The sequence below is a fragment of the Malania oleifera genome, chromosome 2, assembly GCF_029873635.1.
Source record: "Malania oleifera isolate guangnan ecotype guangnan chromosome 2, ASM2987363v1, whole genome shotgun sequence".
Taxonomy (NCBI): domain Eukaryota; kingdom Viridiplantae; phylum Streptophyta; class Magnoliopsida; order Santalales; family Ximeniaceae; genus Malania; species Malania oleifera.
The window spans coordinates 123,149,146-123,164,900 of NC_080418.1; the positions used below are offsets into that span (position 1 = coordinate 123,149,146).

Below are 15,755 nucleotides of genomic sequence, written 5' to 3' on the forward strand. Positions count from 1 at the left end.
GTGCAGAAAATAAAGTGCGGAAAGTAAACTGACACTAGATATGTTATTGGGGTTCGGTCAAATTGCCTACGTCTCCACCTTGGCTACACCGGCACAAGAATTCCACTACGGCTCACTTAAAGGGTGGGGCGACACCGTTTACAATCAGGTCAATTAGCAGGGCTAACCTCAACCTACATCTTACCAAGATGGTGCACTTAGCTTTCCTAACAGGGTCTAAACCAATTCGGAACTATTCCACAGGGTTAGTCTCCCTCTTCAGGCTCACGCCTAGAATACAACAAATGTGTATAAAATTTTGTGTAGAAGGAAATATGCTTCTTCAAAAGCAGATATGTACACCCGTATAGCTCAAGTAATAATGCAAGCACAAATGATATATAAATATGCTCAGTACTTAAATATGTGTGCTAAACACTCAATCAAGTAAGAATAATCAATCAAGATCTAGAGTGTATATCAGAGCAAGATTTGAAACATAATATTTGAATATCACAATATCAGATCAAGGTTTCAAAAAATGCTAGTAAGATGATTCAAATAGCTTCAACAAGATGTTCTCAATATACTAAGCACAAGGGATGTTTGAATGCAAGCTTGAAAATGATTTTTGCACACAAAAAGTATAGGCTAAGGTAACTTGCAATGACAATGCAAGAACCATAAGCCTCTAAGTCTTCTTACACAAGATTTATTAAGTAAAATCAATGGGAGAACTTAATGCTTTACTCTCAATAAAAATCAATGAATCAATACAACAAATGAGAGTATGAGCAAATTAGAATGAAACACAAACACACTAAATATACTCAAAACACTTGAATGATCAAGGAAAATGGAGTGTATGAGTGTATCAGAGTAGTATAGGCTATACAATGATTTTTGAATTTGAGAGAATTTTGGCCTTAATGATCTTGCTAATCCTTGCTAATTTTTGCAAATGAACAAGTATATATAGGTAAGGGCAGATTTATGACCGTTGGGGACCTAATGGGAATTATTAGAAAAGTTTTAAATCTGTTTAAAGAAAATGACCCCATTTAACTATTTTAACTACGGTAAAAATTAATTCAACCTGAGAGCTTTTGGGTGCCTGGTCCGAGATTCGGATGCCTGAATAGACTCAATGCCAAACATTTGTTTTTGAGGTTCAGTCGCCTGAAGGATACTTTGGTTAGCCGAACAGAGGCGATTCCTCAAAAAGACCGCAGTTCGGTGCCCGGTCTACAATTCGGTTAACCGAACTCACAGGTTCGGTCGCCTAAAGCCATTTTGAACGCAAAGGTTCGGGAGCCCGGAAAAATACTCTAACAGGGGTTCGATCGACCAAGGAAGATATGTTCAAAAATGGTTCGGTCTGCCGAACACAAGTCAACATGTTGACTTGTCCACGGTTTGGTTGCCTAACCTCTCACAAGATTTTCAATTAAGTCCAATTTTGCTTCAGTTAACTTCCCTGATATATGAAGTGATGTTGGGGACTTAGTGCACTATGTGTAGGTAGCTAAAGTCTAACTAGGGTCGATTTGAGCATACCTACCTATCATGCATTGTGCAAATTATTACAAGCCATTGGTGTACTGTTCATAATTAACTTTACATCCCAGAATGAAGAAAAATGGATAAATAATTAGAAATACAGCACAAATATCTTCATTCTTTTGCTTGATCACTGTATACCATCATGATATGTCTTTCAATTCGAATATATGCGTAAGGTGAACCTGCATGCAAGTCTTAGTACAAACATCAGTACCAAGAGTATTTGTCATTATCAAAACTGGGTATGACCTATTAGGTCAACAGAGATAAGAAATGTTCTTTTCATTGTTTAATTTCTCAATATAGGCAGATTTATACATGTGTATTTTTTTTCCCTTTTAATCCAGTAGTTTCTTCCTGATTTGTATTTGTATTATATTATAATGTTTCGAATTTGTGCTTAATTGATTTACGAGCTTAAATTATCTAATGCAGCATGTGAGGCCTATAGCTGTGTTCATTGCCCATTCACAGTACGTATACTTGATGAGAATGATACCCTTCTGAGCTCAATTCCAACAAGAGGTAAATTCTATTTTCTCATCCCATACTTCAGAACTCAGGTGAAACTGCACATCACATTATATTAAATTTGAGGACCAAGAGCTGCAGATACAATGTTACTTGTGTTACTGAAGAGCATTACCCACTGATTCTCTGTATGAAAGTGTATTTGAAATATTTCAGCAGTGATCATATTACTTGCATTGATTATTAGTTAAAGATGACTTTGCAATGTATTTGGACTAAGAAATGAAAGACTACGAGAAGATCATTTAGGGAGTTCAGGTAGTGATTAGATTACTACTTTAGACTAAACCTATTTTAGATGGGCTCAGGGTCAAACATTCATGAACAACTCAGAATTTAGCTTGAACATAAATTTGAGTTCTTTTAATATTGAAGCTTGAAGATGCTAAAGCTCCCACTTGGTTGAGATTGAGAACAAGCCTTAAGAACATGTTCATGAACATCTTTAAACCCTGTTTTTAAAATTCCATAGACATATTTATTAACAATATTTATGTTTGGTTTAACATATGATGTAAGTGTATTTGTTTTAAACAATCGAATAGGTTCATTATATGGTACAGAAGGGTAATGAGGCATCAAATGGAAAGTTAGAAACTTTCTTTTTTCTTATACTATTAGATTTTGGTAGTTTTATATAATTATTATTATTATTTTTATAAAAATGGCTGTATATTTCTGCTCAGTAAATTTGTGCAATTATTATTATTATTTTATTAAATGAACAGAAAAGCTCAATTATGAACTTGATCTTTGTTGGCTTTTTTAGTAAACGAGCTTGAGCTTGTATGCTTAAGCTTGATTTAAGCTCAGTTTAGTCTCAATTTGGGTTAGAAATGTAAGAAAGCAGCATGAATATTGTAGAACTTGGCCTTGGCTGATCTTGTGTAGTTAATTTTTTAATAGAGAATCTTGAACAAATATGTTTAGTAAGTTCCAGCTTCATTAAAGTTTAATAGGTAAGCTTGAACGTTGCAAAACTCTTTGCAGCCCTAGATGGAGGTCCAGGAGCAAACTTTGAATAGGGGTAGGAGAGGTTTGCATTGCCAGATGTGCTACCTGCTTTTGTGTAGCATAGGTTCGGTAGGCCTCCCAACTGACCCAAAAAGAAAGAAAGAAAAGGTCCAATTGCAGTGCTCTTGTCCCTTATCCAAGCATCAGATGGGGGTACCTAGGAGGATAGTGGTCCTCTCAATCCTTACAATATCTTCAGAGTTTTGACAAAAACTAATGATGGATTATATGCAATATCTTCAGAGTTTTGACAAAAACTAATGATGGATTATATGCATATAGACTTCATTGGAAGAGTATGGTATGTAGGCAATAGAAACCCTATGTAAATAGAGCCACATAGAGTGGAAACCCGATCTAGACAGGACAAATCAAGAGCCTTGATAAAAGAGACAAGTCGACGAGAACCTTGATAAAAGATAAATTTGTTAACCTGCAACTTTTAAAATCAATATCATTTGGTAGTGGCAGATGCAACCTGATCTTGTTGCATCTGGTATATAACAAATGATGGGATCATATGGGAAGTAGATAGGGGCTGAGAAAGATTGGAAACATTGGGTGATCTTTGGGAATCTCAAATATCATGTGGTAGGTAAGTTAGGAATCATGGTTTTAGATAGTGTAGCGAGTATGGCAATGCAATGGTAATAGGTGTAACAGAAAGAGGGAGTAACAGTAGTGAATTTTGTTCATCATGAGCAGCCCTGTATATTGGTAGATTTGCATGTTTTAATCCCCTAGCCTTGTTAATAAGATTTTCAATCTATATTGGATCCCTTGGTTCAACCTACTAACAGTAGTTAGGAAAATAAGTCTTATATTGATTTTGAAATGCTATTTCATTATTTCATGACTATAAACATGTAATGATCATTACTTAATCATATAAAACAAGTTGATGAGTAGATCATGTAACATGATAAGATAAACATGTGGTAGATCTCAAATAAATTGAAGAAATAGAATATAGTGCACGCCATAATCTATGAGGCTCCTATAACTTGTAAATGTGATACATACACTAGTTATTATTTTATTATTATTGTTGTTGTTGTTTGATAGAAGAGCGGCCTAAGCATAAATTGGCTGGCTGCCTTCGGAAGACCTAGCACGGCAACCCTAAAAAATGGATGCCCACTTAGACAAGTTTGATCTTGCATGGAATTATACCTCAGTTGACGATTCACCTTACGCAGCTTGCTTTTACTGCAGGGCTATCCTGAGGGATAATTTCCATTATTTTATTAGTTACGATCTTGAAAGTTTAATAAATATGTTAGGCTGGTGGTTACATGATCCTAATTGTCGTATTTTGATGATAACAGCCCATTAGTGGTTCTAAGTTAAACAAATCTTTGCATACTAAGTTGTGGCAGGTATAAGTGGCGAAATCACACAGATTCGAGTTTTAGTGCAAAGATCAAGAGAACATTCTCATAGGCAAAGATCCGGTGGATAATCAAATAGGCAAAGATCAAGAGTACAATCACTTGAAAGGATTCAAGTACAACCATCAAAGCAAATGTAAAGTCATATGTATAATGGGTAGTGTTTATTGCAACTCTTGTAGTTCTGATTTGAGCAAGTTTATTTGGCAAGAATTGAGCAAATTGCATGTGCATACTAGTTCGTAAGAGTACATAGGATATCACCGAGTCATAAGTTCAGTATTTATGAGTTTTCAAAGTCAAAACAATAGTTTTATAAAAATATCCTTTACTCAAATTTATTTATATATGGGACAAGTTTTAAATCATATTAGTGTTATAATATTTTAAACACTTGGTCTTGACTGGGTTTAAAACTTCATTTATGCACCTCTCAAATTTCCTGAACGCCCTTCAGTATTTGGAGCATAATTTTTGTTAGAAGACTCCAAAAAAGGTGATCTTGGTATCTACGGAAAGGTAAGGAAAAATCCCACTACTTTCATGTTGAAGACTTTCAGGGAAAAATTTTAAAACCGTCGACAGTTTGAGATAGAAACTAAACACCCAACGGATGAAAAACGGCTAGTTTTCAAAATGGTTTTTTATATTAGACCCCCAACGGCCATAAAATGGCTAGCTCGCCCCTTTGCCTATAAATACAAATCCAAAGACTTGTTTAAATGTGATTCTTAGTGATTAACATTTAGTGATTATCATTCCCAAGCACACTACATTTTAGTTCATAATTTTTGTGCTCAATCTCTCTCTTGCTCTCTAATCTTGTGTTGATTCATTACTTGAGAGATTTGTGTGAGGTTTGTGTTGTATTAAATATCCGCTTATTCAAAGAGATTTGTTTGTAATTCATCTTCTTGTTGCAAAGGGTTCTTGGTGAACCGAGTTGCGAAGGGTTCTTAGTGAACCGTGATTGAAGGTTCTTGGTGAACCGAATTGTAAGGATTCTTGGTAAACCTTGCGGCTCTTGGTGAGCGAAAGGGATTGGTTCCTGTGTGAAGGTTCTTGGTGAACCTTGCGGCTCTTGGTGAGCGATAGAGATTTGTTCATGTTTGTTAAGGCTTTTCCGCCGGTGAAGGAGACTTATAGTGGATTGAGGAATTCTTGAGTGTGTCTCAAGGCATGGACGTAGGCAAGAGGTTGAATCACGTTAAAATTGTTTGTCGAGCTTTTCTTCCCTACTCTTTTATTTTATGTTTTGTGCATGATTTACATTTTACATATTGTGATATAATTGCTTGTATCTTGCCAAGATTTATATTTTGTAGAGAAAAGAGAAAATATGCAAAAGAGCCTATTCACCTCCCCTCTAGACTCGACTCTAGGGCCAATAAAATATACACCAAACTCTGTGATTAATTCGAGTCATTATAAAAATGTTACCGTGAAAACAATTACTGACAACTTGAACAAGATAGAAACTGAAAAGAGAAGATTTGAAGAACAAAAAATTAGCTTTTATGGTCGTAGCAACCTTGTGGCAGCCCCATAGCAGGCTTTATGAATTGGTAGCGGGCTACTCTTTATAGGGAATCTAGAGAGAGAAGCTCTTATGTAAGGATGAGCTAAAGATCTCCCAGGTGATGTAGGTGGTCTTTAGTGGCAGGGTTGGCATTTTACCCGAGGGGTTAATACTATTAAATGTTGTATACTGATCAGGAAAGGTTGTGAATTTTCCAGAAAGGTGATGAGTGCCTGGAGCTTAGTGAAGTAATAGGTAAAAGAATGTTGTGTCAAAATGGTGTATGGTTGGTGTTTAAGCTCACTAGGAATGTTTAAAAGGATTGGTTTTGTGAATGGCCCCCAACTGACTCTTCGAGGCCAAGTCTTTCCTTCCTTATAATGGCCCAGAGGACCTTCCGATAAAAACCATCTAATCCCTTTGGATGCACCTTAGATTGTTCTATCCCTTGTGAGTTGCCAATTATTCTCTTGTTTGCTGCTTGATCAAAATTCCCTACTGAGAAACCACGAAGATCCTCAATAATTATGAGAATTACCGAGCATGTGCTCTTAAATAATTATTATGCATATATTGCAAGATTTGATTATATTGTGCTCTGTGAAGTTACTGTTATTTGAAGTTTAAGTAGTCAAGCTTATTTTAATCTTCTGAGTGAAAATTCATTGGCGTAAATGGGGGCATGCTTAGTTGCTAATAATTTTCATTTTTCATTTCTAAATTTCCAGAAAATTATGTAGTTATTTTCTAAGTTTTCTTGATAATAAGGTGGTGTTTTGTAAGTTTTTAGAAGTTAGAAATAGAAAATGTAGATCTTTTCCTATGACTGAAATTGTTGCTTAAAAAAAGGAAGAATTTGTTGAAACCTGAGGCTTGTGTTATTTTATTTTCAGATTTGGAGCCTCCTCGACCAAGACCAGAGACATCAGTGAGAACTGCAAGGAGGCTGATTGCACAGGGAATGGGATTAAAGTTGCCCTCGGCAAGCTTGGGGGCTAGAGAAGAATTGTGGAAACAGGAGGAAGCCAGAAGGAAACGCATCGTTACGAGGCAAAATATGAGGGAAGATGCTTGGGGTGCTGATGATTAAACCAAGATTTTGATTTATGACATGTCATATTCAAGAAAAAAGCGACCCACTAAACGTAAGCAAGCATTTGGTCACCAGGTGCATGACCATGTGGATGGTTCAGTGCCTCTATAATCTCTCTCACTCAATACATTTTCATATAATTTCCTCAATTATTTTCTCAAATAGATGGTATTCCACCAAGTCTTTTGTAGCATAATTGCCTTAGCACAGATGTTTATTCTCAGAAACAGAAATACAGACATCATGATAAAAGAGTTTGTTGAAGTGCATGCAGCAGGAGGAGCCCTGGATGCCTGAGGAACACCGTAGTGCCAACGCCCCCAGCAAGTGCTTTACAATGGAATGAATGGGTTGCAGCTGTTCTTTCGGATGCATTGGCCTTATTTACACACACACACACACACACACACACACACATATAGAAAGGGAAACCATATATAATGCAAGAGAAAAGAAACAAAACTATTGTCTTATTTATATTTTTCTTTATTAATTTACTAAATTGTCTTGTTCATAATTCACCACCAAGATATTTTTCCAGTTATTTGCATGAGAAAGATCGTTCCCCCCACCTTGCTTTCTTTTGTTCCTGTCTTTTAGTTAAGTGCGCAGAAGAGCAATTATAGGCAGGGACTGGTGAGAAGGTTTTAAAATTTTTATTTTCAAAAGAAGTTTGGTAGTATTTGAGTGTAATTTGCATTTGGATTTGTATTTGTGGATTTTGGAGAAATTTAGTATATAATTTTGTACTCTGTTCAAATTCATACATTCAAATCCAAGGTCAAAATTTGTGCTAAAATGCAGGGCCGGAATTTTCACTGCATAGTTATGTCAGTGGCCCTTCCCATATGTATTCTTTGCATTAAGATGTTCTTTCCTTAAAATTTTGTTTTTCTTAGAAAATAATTTTACTAAATTAATAATTTATATTAGAATTTGTTTTTTGTTTTTTAAAGAAAAATGTGATATTTGGTTTGTGGACTAAATTGAGAATCAAGTTGTGATTCTCATTTTATTACTATTTGGTTTCAACGGGAGTTAATACTTTTTAACCAACAAATTTGGGGATTCAGCTACAAACTAAATATGATTCCCTTTCTCACATTCTGCTCAAAGCTGTGTATTTACTTATGATTATTGTCTTTGAAATTGTACAACTCACTATATTAAATGTGAACCAAAACTTAAACAACTGAGTTGATTAATTACCTTTATTCTATTAGAAACATAGATTTAAATTTAAAAATCTGATTGGATGAAGAGCGTTACACGGAGCAACACAATACTCTCTTGGGGAGAAGACCACTCAAGGTGATCTTACGCACTGCGTTTTCTCTCGTGTCTATCTATGGAGGAAGTTCTATGGAGGAAGTTCGGTATGTTTTTCGTCATATACATGAAGGCAAATGTGGGAACTAGTTGAGGGAAGGGTGGTCTCTGGCCTACAATGCTATATATAAAGGATACTACTAGCCAAACTTCCAAGAGGATACTGTCAATTTCTTGAAGGACACTTGCTCCTACCATTTAACCAAGAGAGAATTAAGCAATGGCACAGGCACTGATAGCCAACCCTTAGTGATAAACTAATTTACAATGTGGGTTGAGGAACAAGCATAAACATAAATAGCTAAATAGGCCCCATAAGAGCATTCACTGCGAGGTGTCTAGTTTGAAAATCACTGGGTCATTTTGTGTCATTACCTCCATTTAAACCCCATAGAAATGCTGAAACTTGTCCTATATATATATATATATATATGCTTAATGTATATTTGTTGAAATATATTAAGCTCATTCATTGCAAAGCGTCTAGTTGTGAAACGGTTGGCTCTTTTTCTTTTGGGGGGTGTAGTGAGTTTCTGCACATCCGTTTTGATCCAACATTGATGTTGGAACTTGTCGTGCATCATTTAGACGTTGTGTTCTTAATTTAGGCACTATTTTGGTCTCAAAATGAATTGTGACTTGAACTATATACTCTATTTGTTGCTAAGTGTCTTAGTGTCTAATTTTGAGACTATTCAACTTTTTTGGATGTTTTATACTACCACATGTCAACATTGCTCTTGTTAGATAAACCCCCCTCGGGGCTGATACATGTGATGTCTGAAATACCTTTTTACCCTTTTTGAAATCATCGGGATACACTCACACAAAAAACAAGTAAAATCATCAAAAATAATCTTTGAAAACATTTCCAAATTTTTCAAAATCTTTGTATACATTGTATGAAATTTCTCAATATTTTTCTAAAATTTCGTGGGATTTTTAAGATCTTTTTTTTGATTTTTGATTTTTTTTTAAAAATTTCAAATCAAAATGACTCTAAATATTTTCCTTGACTTTCAAAAATATTTTTCCAAAACTTTTCTCTATTTTTCCTAATTTTTTTTTGTAATTTTTTGCTCTTTTTCTCTATTTTTCAAAAATTAAAACTAACTAAAAACATTAACTAAAATAATATATAAATAAAATAAATTAATAAATAAAAAAATGGTGAACTGTGTCAACTGGTTCATTTAAAATGAACCGTGTTAAACGAGCGGGTGCTACATGTCCACTCACAAATGTGACACGTGGCATTTTTGTTCTTTTTATTTTTTATTTTTCATATTATTTTTAAAAGTACTGTAGTAGGGTGATGTTAGCACGACGTCACCTTGATATGTGTCACCATGACACGTGTCACTCTCTGGGGCCTTCATTTTATTTTAAAAATTTATAGGATTTTTAAAGACTTTTTTTTTATGTGAAAGTGTTGCTGCAATGAGGCTGTTATTCGAGTTAGAAAATCGAAGTTACAAAACTCAAGCTGACTGATCAAAATTAGGAAGGATACGTCATGAACAACTCATAAGAATTTTCGTTTTATCGGACGAGAAATGACCATCTGATTGTCTAGATCAATCTGACTATGCAGATACCTCTAATCCTGAAGCTGCTGTTGCTGCAATGAGGCTGTTGTCCAAACCAAAAAATAAAAGTTTCAAAGCTTGAAATAAAAATCTAACCATCAAAATTAAGAAGGACGAGTCAAACACAACCTGTAAAAATTTCAGATCAATCAAATGAGAAATCACCATTCGATTTTATGGATCAAGAGGACTGCGTAGGCACTTCCAATCCTAAAGCTGCTGCTGCCATGAGACTGATATCCAAGACACATAATCACAATTTAAAAGCTCCAAATAACAATCTAGCCGATCAGAATTAAGAAGGGTGAGTTATATACAACTTGTAAATAGTTCAGCACAATCGGACTAGAAATTACCACCCGATCGTTTAGATCAAGCTGACTGCCCAAGTTGCTGTTGCTGAAACAGTTGTTGTAATGAGGCTATTGTCCAAGCCCCAAAATCAGCGTTTCCGAGCTCCAAATGCCAATTGGATTGTCCAAAGTGAAGAAGGATGAGTTAGGCACCACCTATCAAAATATCAGCTCAATCGGACGAGAAATCACCATCCAATTGTCTAGCATAAGCTGATGGTGCAGACACCTCAAATCCTAAATTTTCAAGAAAAAAACACTTTTTTTTTCTTTTCTCTTTCTTAACACGAAACGCTTTTTTCCTCCTTTTCTCTTCTTGTATTCTTTTTCCATGTCCCCTTGTTGCTTTTCTTAGGCTCCTATTTATAGGACTCAAGGAGTAATCTAATCAACTAATCTAATTCAAATCAACAAATCAAGATTAAATCTAATTTGCTAACTTAAATTTGATTAACAAAATTTAAATTTATTCAATCAAAATTAAGTAGCTAAATCAATTTTAAATTATGATTTTTCTAATTTGAATTTGAATTTTGTGTGTGTGTGTGTGTGTGTGCAGGTGCCAACATGAAGAACTTCAAATTTTCCTTTTTTATTTTTTATTTTTTGTATTTTTCTTTTTCTTATATTAAGAAATAATGAAATTTTCTTTTAATTTTTTGTAATATATGACCTTCGAACAAATTAGGATGTTTACAGTTACCCCTCTTTATAGGTTTTGTTACTGAAGATGATAAAAGACATGTCTCTTATTCTCTTTTTGTAACAAATCTATAAAGACAAAATATGCTAATTTTGGATTGGGTCTTATATAACAAAAACCCATACAAAAGAAAATACATGTTTACAAAGATGGGTGGAATCCCATACCAATTTACAGACTTACAGAATAAGGTGTGAAGTATCCTAGTTGATGGGAAAGATTACTACCACGGGTATGGAAACATGCCATGAACCCCCCGAGTAGTAGACAAATTTGGATGAGACTTCTTAGATTTGGGAACTATAGACACCAAAACCCTCTAAGATAGTCAGAGCACTTTGAAGTGTTAGTGGTTAGTATAATTGTTAGCTTTGGTGTATTCCCAAGAGGGTGGTGAATTGGGTATTTAAAAACTTTTCCCTATGTTAAACCAGATCAACAGTATCACGCAACCTAGGGTCTGTTTATGCAAAAATAAACCCAATCATTCACAATAAAACATACACGTACAGTAAATAAATTGCAAAAATGTAAAGAAAATGCATGATATGTTATCGGGGTTTGACCAACTATGCCTACGTCCCCGCCTCGGCTACACCAGCACAAGGATTCCACTACGACTCACTTAACGGGTGGAGCGGAACTGATTACAACCAGGTCAATTCAAGGGGCTGATCTCAACCAACACGCCTTACCAGGATGGTGCACCTATCTTTTCTAACCAGGTCTAAGCTAGTCTGAGACTATTCTATAGGGCTACTCTCCCTCTTTAGGCACACGCCTGGAATACAACAAATATGAATTTATGTACACAGAAATGTGCTTCTCAACTAAGCAGGTATGTACTACAATGCGCACAATATACTCAATCAACCACACATCAATAATATAGGAAATGTAAGCTCAATGATGTGATTTTGTGCAAGCAACACTCAACAAGGTTTTATCACTAATATGCTTAAGAGTGTTCTAATAAATCTATTTTTTTGAAACAATAAATATCAAATCTCAATAATAAATCAGGGTTTCAAAAATGTTAATCAGATAATCAAACTAAGTCAAAATATTTTCCTTCAATGTAATGAGTTCAAGAGTAATTTGAAAAATATTATAGCTTGTAGAAAATATTTTTGCACAACAAAATCAAAGTTAAGGGAATCTTGCAATGACAATGCAAAGATCCCTAAGCTTGTTAGTTTATCCCAACACAAGATTTATAATATTGAAATCTATGGGATAACTTAACTAAACTCCCTAAAAATGAATCACACAATCAAACAAGAATATTGGGAGTATTAGTACTATCTAATAAACACAAGAACAATCAATAAACTTTCACTATATCAAGATGTATCAAGGGAATGAATATTTGAGAGTATTTTGGGAAAAATGAGATTTTGAGATAGAGATGATTTTGGCTAATGATTTTGGCTAATCTCATACTAATCTTCACAAGTGAACTTATATTTATAGACAAGGTCAAAAATATAACCATTTGGGACTTATTGGGTATTCTTAGAAAAGTCTAATATGCTTAGGAAATATTAATCCCAAATTAACCCATGTTTACCTCAGGTAAATTAATTTTAACCCGACAAGGTTCGAGTGACTAAACCTAGGTTTGCTCGCCCGAATAGACACATTTTTAAAAAACCTCGAAAATGGTTCGGTAGCTCGAGTTTTGGAGTTGTAGTCTGAACAAAAGTCAGTAGCATTTTGTTCGTAGGTTTGGGTGCTCGGGTCTGGGGTCGGTAGCCCGAACATAGGAGTTCGGTCGCTTGGGGCATGATTTGAACTAAAATGCTCGGCAGCTCAAGTTGGTGAAATGTCTTTTTCAAAGGGTTCGGGCGCCTGAGGGAGATAGGGTCAAAATAGGTTCAGTCGCTCGAAGTTTGGTCAAACTGTTGACTTCTCAACAGTTCGGGCGCTCGAGGAGTTTTGAACTCCTAGGGTTCGGTCGCCTGACCTCTCACAATTATGCCTATTAAGTCCAATTTTTAATTCAATTATTTTTCTTGAGAATATATGTCATATGAGGACTATTTTGTGCATTTGTGTAGGGACCTAGGGTCTTTTCAAGTACGTCCAAAAACCTGGCGTCGGTCGACCTTCGGTCGACAAAAGGTTATTCGGTCCCTATGATTAGTCTATGACATTTCTGAGCTTACAGATCCTATATGCATGATATGCATATAATTATTACAAACATTATATCCTAATTACTATTACAGACCGATATTACATTAAATAAATTACAACATGAAACTAATCTTCGGGGTCTTTATGCTTTGCCTTCATGTGCCATTACTTGATTTGTTAAAATGAACTTACACATACACTTGAAAGCCATCAAATACAACAAGTATTTTTCATTATCGAAATCAGTTGTGATCTATAAGGTCAACAATAACTTGGATGAAACAAAAAATGGTCAACTTGGATGAGATCATTCCGAAAATGATCAACTTGGATGTGACTGTTCCTAAAATAGTAAACTTAGATAAGATCATTTCGAAAATGATCAATTTGGATGAGATTATTCCAAAAATAGTCAACTTGGATGTGATCATCCCAAAAATGATAAACTTGGATAGGATCATTCCAAAAATGGTCAACTTGGATAGAACCGTTAAAAAATGGTCAATTTAGATGAGACTATTTTGAAAATAATCAACTTGGATGTGATCATTTTGAAAATAATTAACTTGGATGGAACCATTCTGAAAATGATTAACTTGGATGAGACCATTCCGATAATGATTAATTTGGATGAGACCGTTCCGAAAATAGTCAGCTTGAATGAGACTATTCTGAAAATAGTCAACTTGGATGGGATCATTTCAAAAATGATCAATCTGGATGAGACCATTCCAAAAATAATCAACTTAATTGGGACTATTTCGAAAATAATCAACTTTGGATGGGAACATTCCGAAAACGGTCAAATTGGATGAGACTATTCCGAAAATAGTCAACTTGGATGGGACCATTCTGAAAATGGTTAACTTGGATAAGACTATTCCGAAAATAGTCAACTTGGATGGAATCATTCAGAAAATTATCAACTTGGATGAGACTATTCCAAAAATAGTCAACTTGGATAGGACTATTCTGAAAATGGTCAACTTGAATAAGACCAAAAATGGTCAATTTGAATGAGACCACAAAGGGTCAATTTGAATGAGACCGCAAAGTGTCAATTTGAAAACGACCACAAAGGGTCAATTTGAATGGGACCACAAAGGGTCAATTTGAATGTGACCACAAAAGGTCAATTTGAATGGTCTCGCAAAGGGTCAATTTGAATGGGACCGCAAAATGGTCAATTTGAAAAGGGTCAATTTGAATGGGAACGCAAAGGGTCAACTTGAATGAGAGCGCAAAGATCAATTTGAATGAGATCGCGAAGGGTCAATTTGAATGGAACAAAAAAAGGGTCAATTTGGATAGGTCTACAAGAGTGTATCTACAAGCTAGTCTCTGAAACTAAGTAATGACAAAATCTCAATCTTAGTTTAGGGTTTCAAAGATTCAAGCCAATGGAAATTTAGAATATCTCAAAAAATAGTTTTCTCAATATCAAGCACAAGGAGATATTCAAATCTGAGCTTGTAAAAAATATTTTTGCACATAAAAATACAAGCCATAATGAGTCTTGCAATAATAATGCAAAAACCCACAAAGCTATGAGATTTTTTCCCAACCAAAGATTTATTATATAAAATCAAGGGGAAAAAAAATATTTGCTTAACCCTCAAATAAAAATCAAATAGACAAGAACATGTGAGGGTTTCTAGCAATAATACTCAATGAATAAAACACTCACAATTTTAGATTTCTCAAAGGAATGAAAGTATTTGAGTGTATGGGCTTAATATGAGAAAATAAGACATAAAAATTTTTAGAGAATTTTTTTGCTAATCAGTTTGTTTATTTCTTAATCCAAGCAAATTAGCCCCTATATATAGAGAAATGCTAAATTTTGACCGTTGGGAACATAGGGATAATTATTAAAATTGTTTTAAATCTATTTAAGAAAATTAATCTCATTTAACCTTTCTTAACCGTGGTAAAAATTAAAACAACCCTAGAGTTTCGGGCGTCTGATCCATGGTTCGGTCGCCCGAATAAATACAATGAAAAAAGTTAATTTTTGAAGTTCGGGTGACTGAGTGTGGGTTCGGTTTGTTGAACCAAGGTGATTCTGCCCGAGGTTCGATCCCCTGATCCTGTGTTCAGTAGCCCGAGGCATTTTTGAACATGAAGTTTAGGTTGCCGAGTTGCTGGAAAAAGTCAGAATTATGATTTGATTGATCGAGGACAGTACATTCATTTTGGTTCAGTCACCCAAGACCAAGTCAACATTCTGACTGGTTAATGGTTCGGTTGCCCGAAGTGTTTTGAACACAACGGTTCAGTCACATGAAGCCTCACTGATTTTACCCTATAAGTCCAATCTTTACTTTAATTAATTCCCCTGATAATATATGTATTTTTGGAGACTTTTTATGCGTATGTGCAAGGACCTAAGGTCTTTCTAAGGTGTTTTGAGCATATTGCATCTACATGCATGATATGTAGTGATTATTACATACCTTTTCCTAAATTACTATTACAGACCCGAATAAGCATAAAATAAATTATGACAAGAATAAATTTTCTAGGTCTTTTAGTCTTTAGGTTTTCTCAGC

The 15,755-nt window shown here is 34.9% G+C and overlaps 1 protein-coding gene across 6 annotated transcripts in view; it reads left to right on the forward strand.

Moving 5' to 3' along the window:
* The window catches only part of LOC131149222 (uncharacterized), a 56,545-nt gene extending 48,886 nt beyond the window's left edge, over positions 1-7,659 (forward strand). For 2 of the 6 annotated variants that reach the window (XR_009135174.1, XR_009135176.1), the window contains exons 5-7: positions 1,978-2,067; positions 6,891-7,142; positions 7,365-7,659. Coding sequence is in view for 2 of the 6 variants with exons in the window: in XM_058099478.1 (XP_057955461.1) it covers positions 1,978-2,067; positions 6,891-7,087 (287 nt within the window). In the remaining 4 variants the exon portion in view is untranslated. Of the gene's footprint in view, positions 1-1,977; positions 2,068-6,890 lie in introns of all 6 variants that reach the window. The other 4 variants (XR_009135173.1, XR_009135175.1, XM_058099478.1 and 1 more) reach the window with 2 other exon arrangements.
* The last annotated feature ends 8,096 nt before the right edge of the window (positions 7,660-15,755 follow it).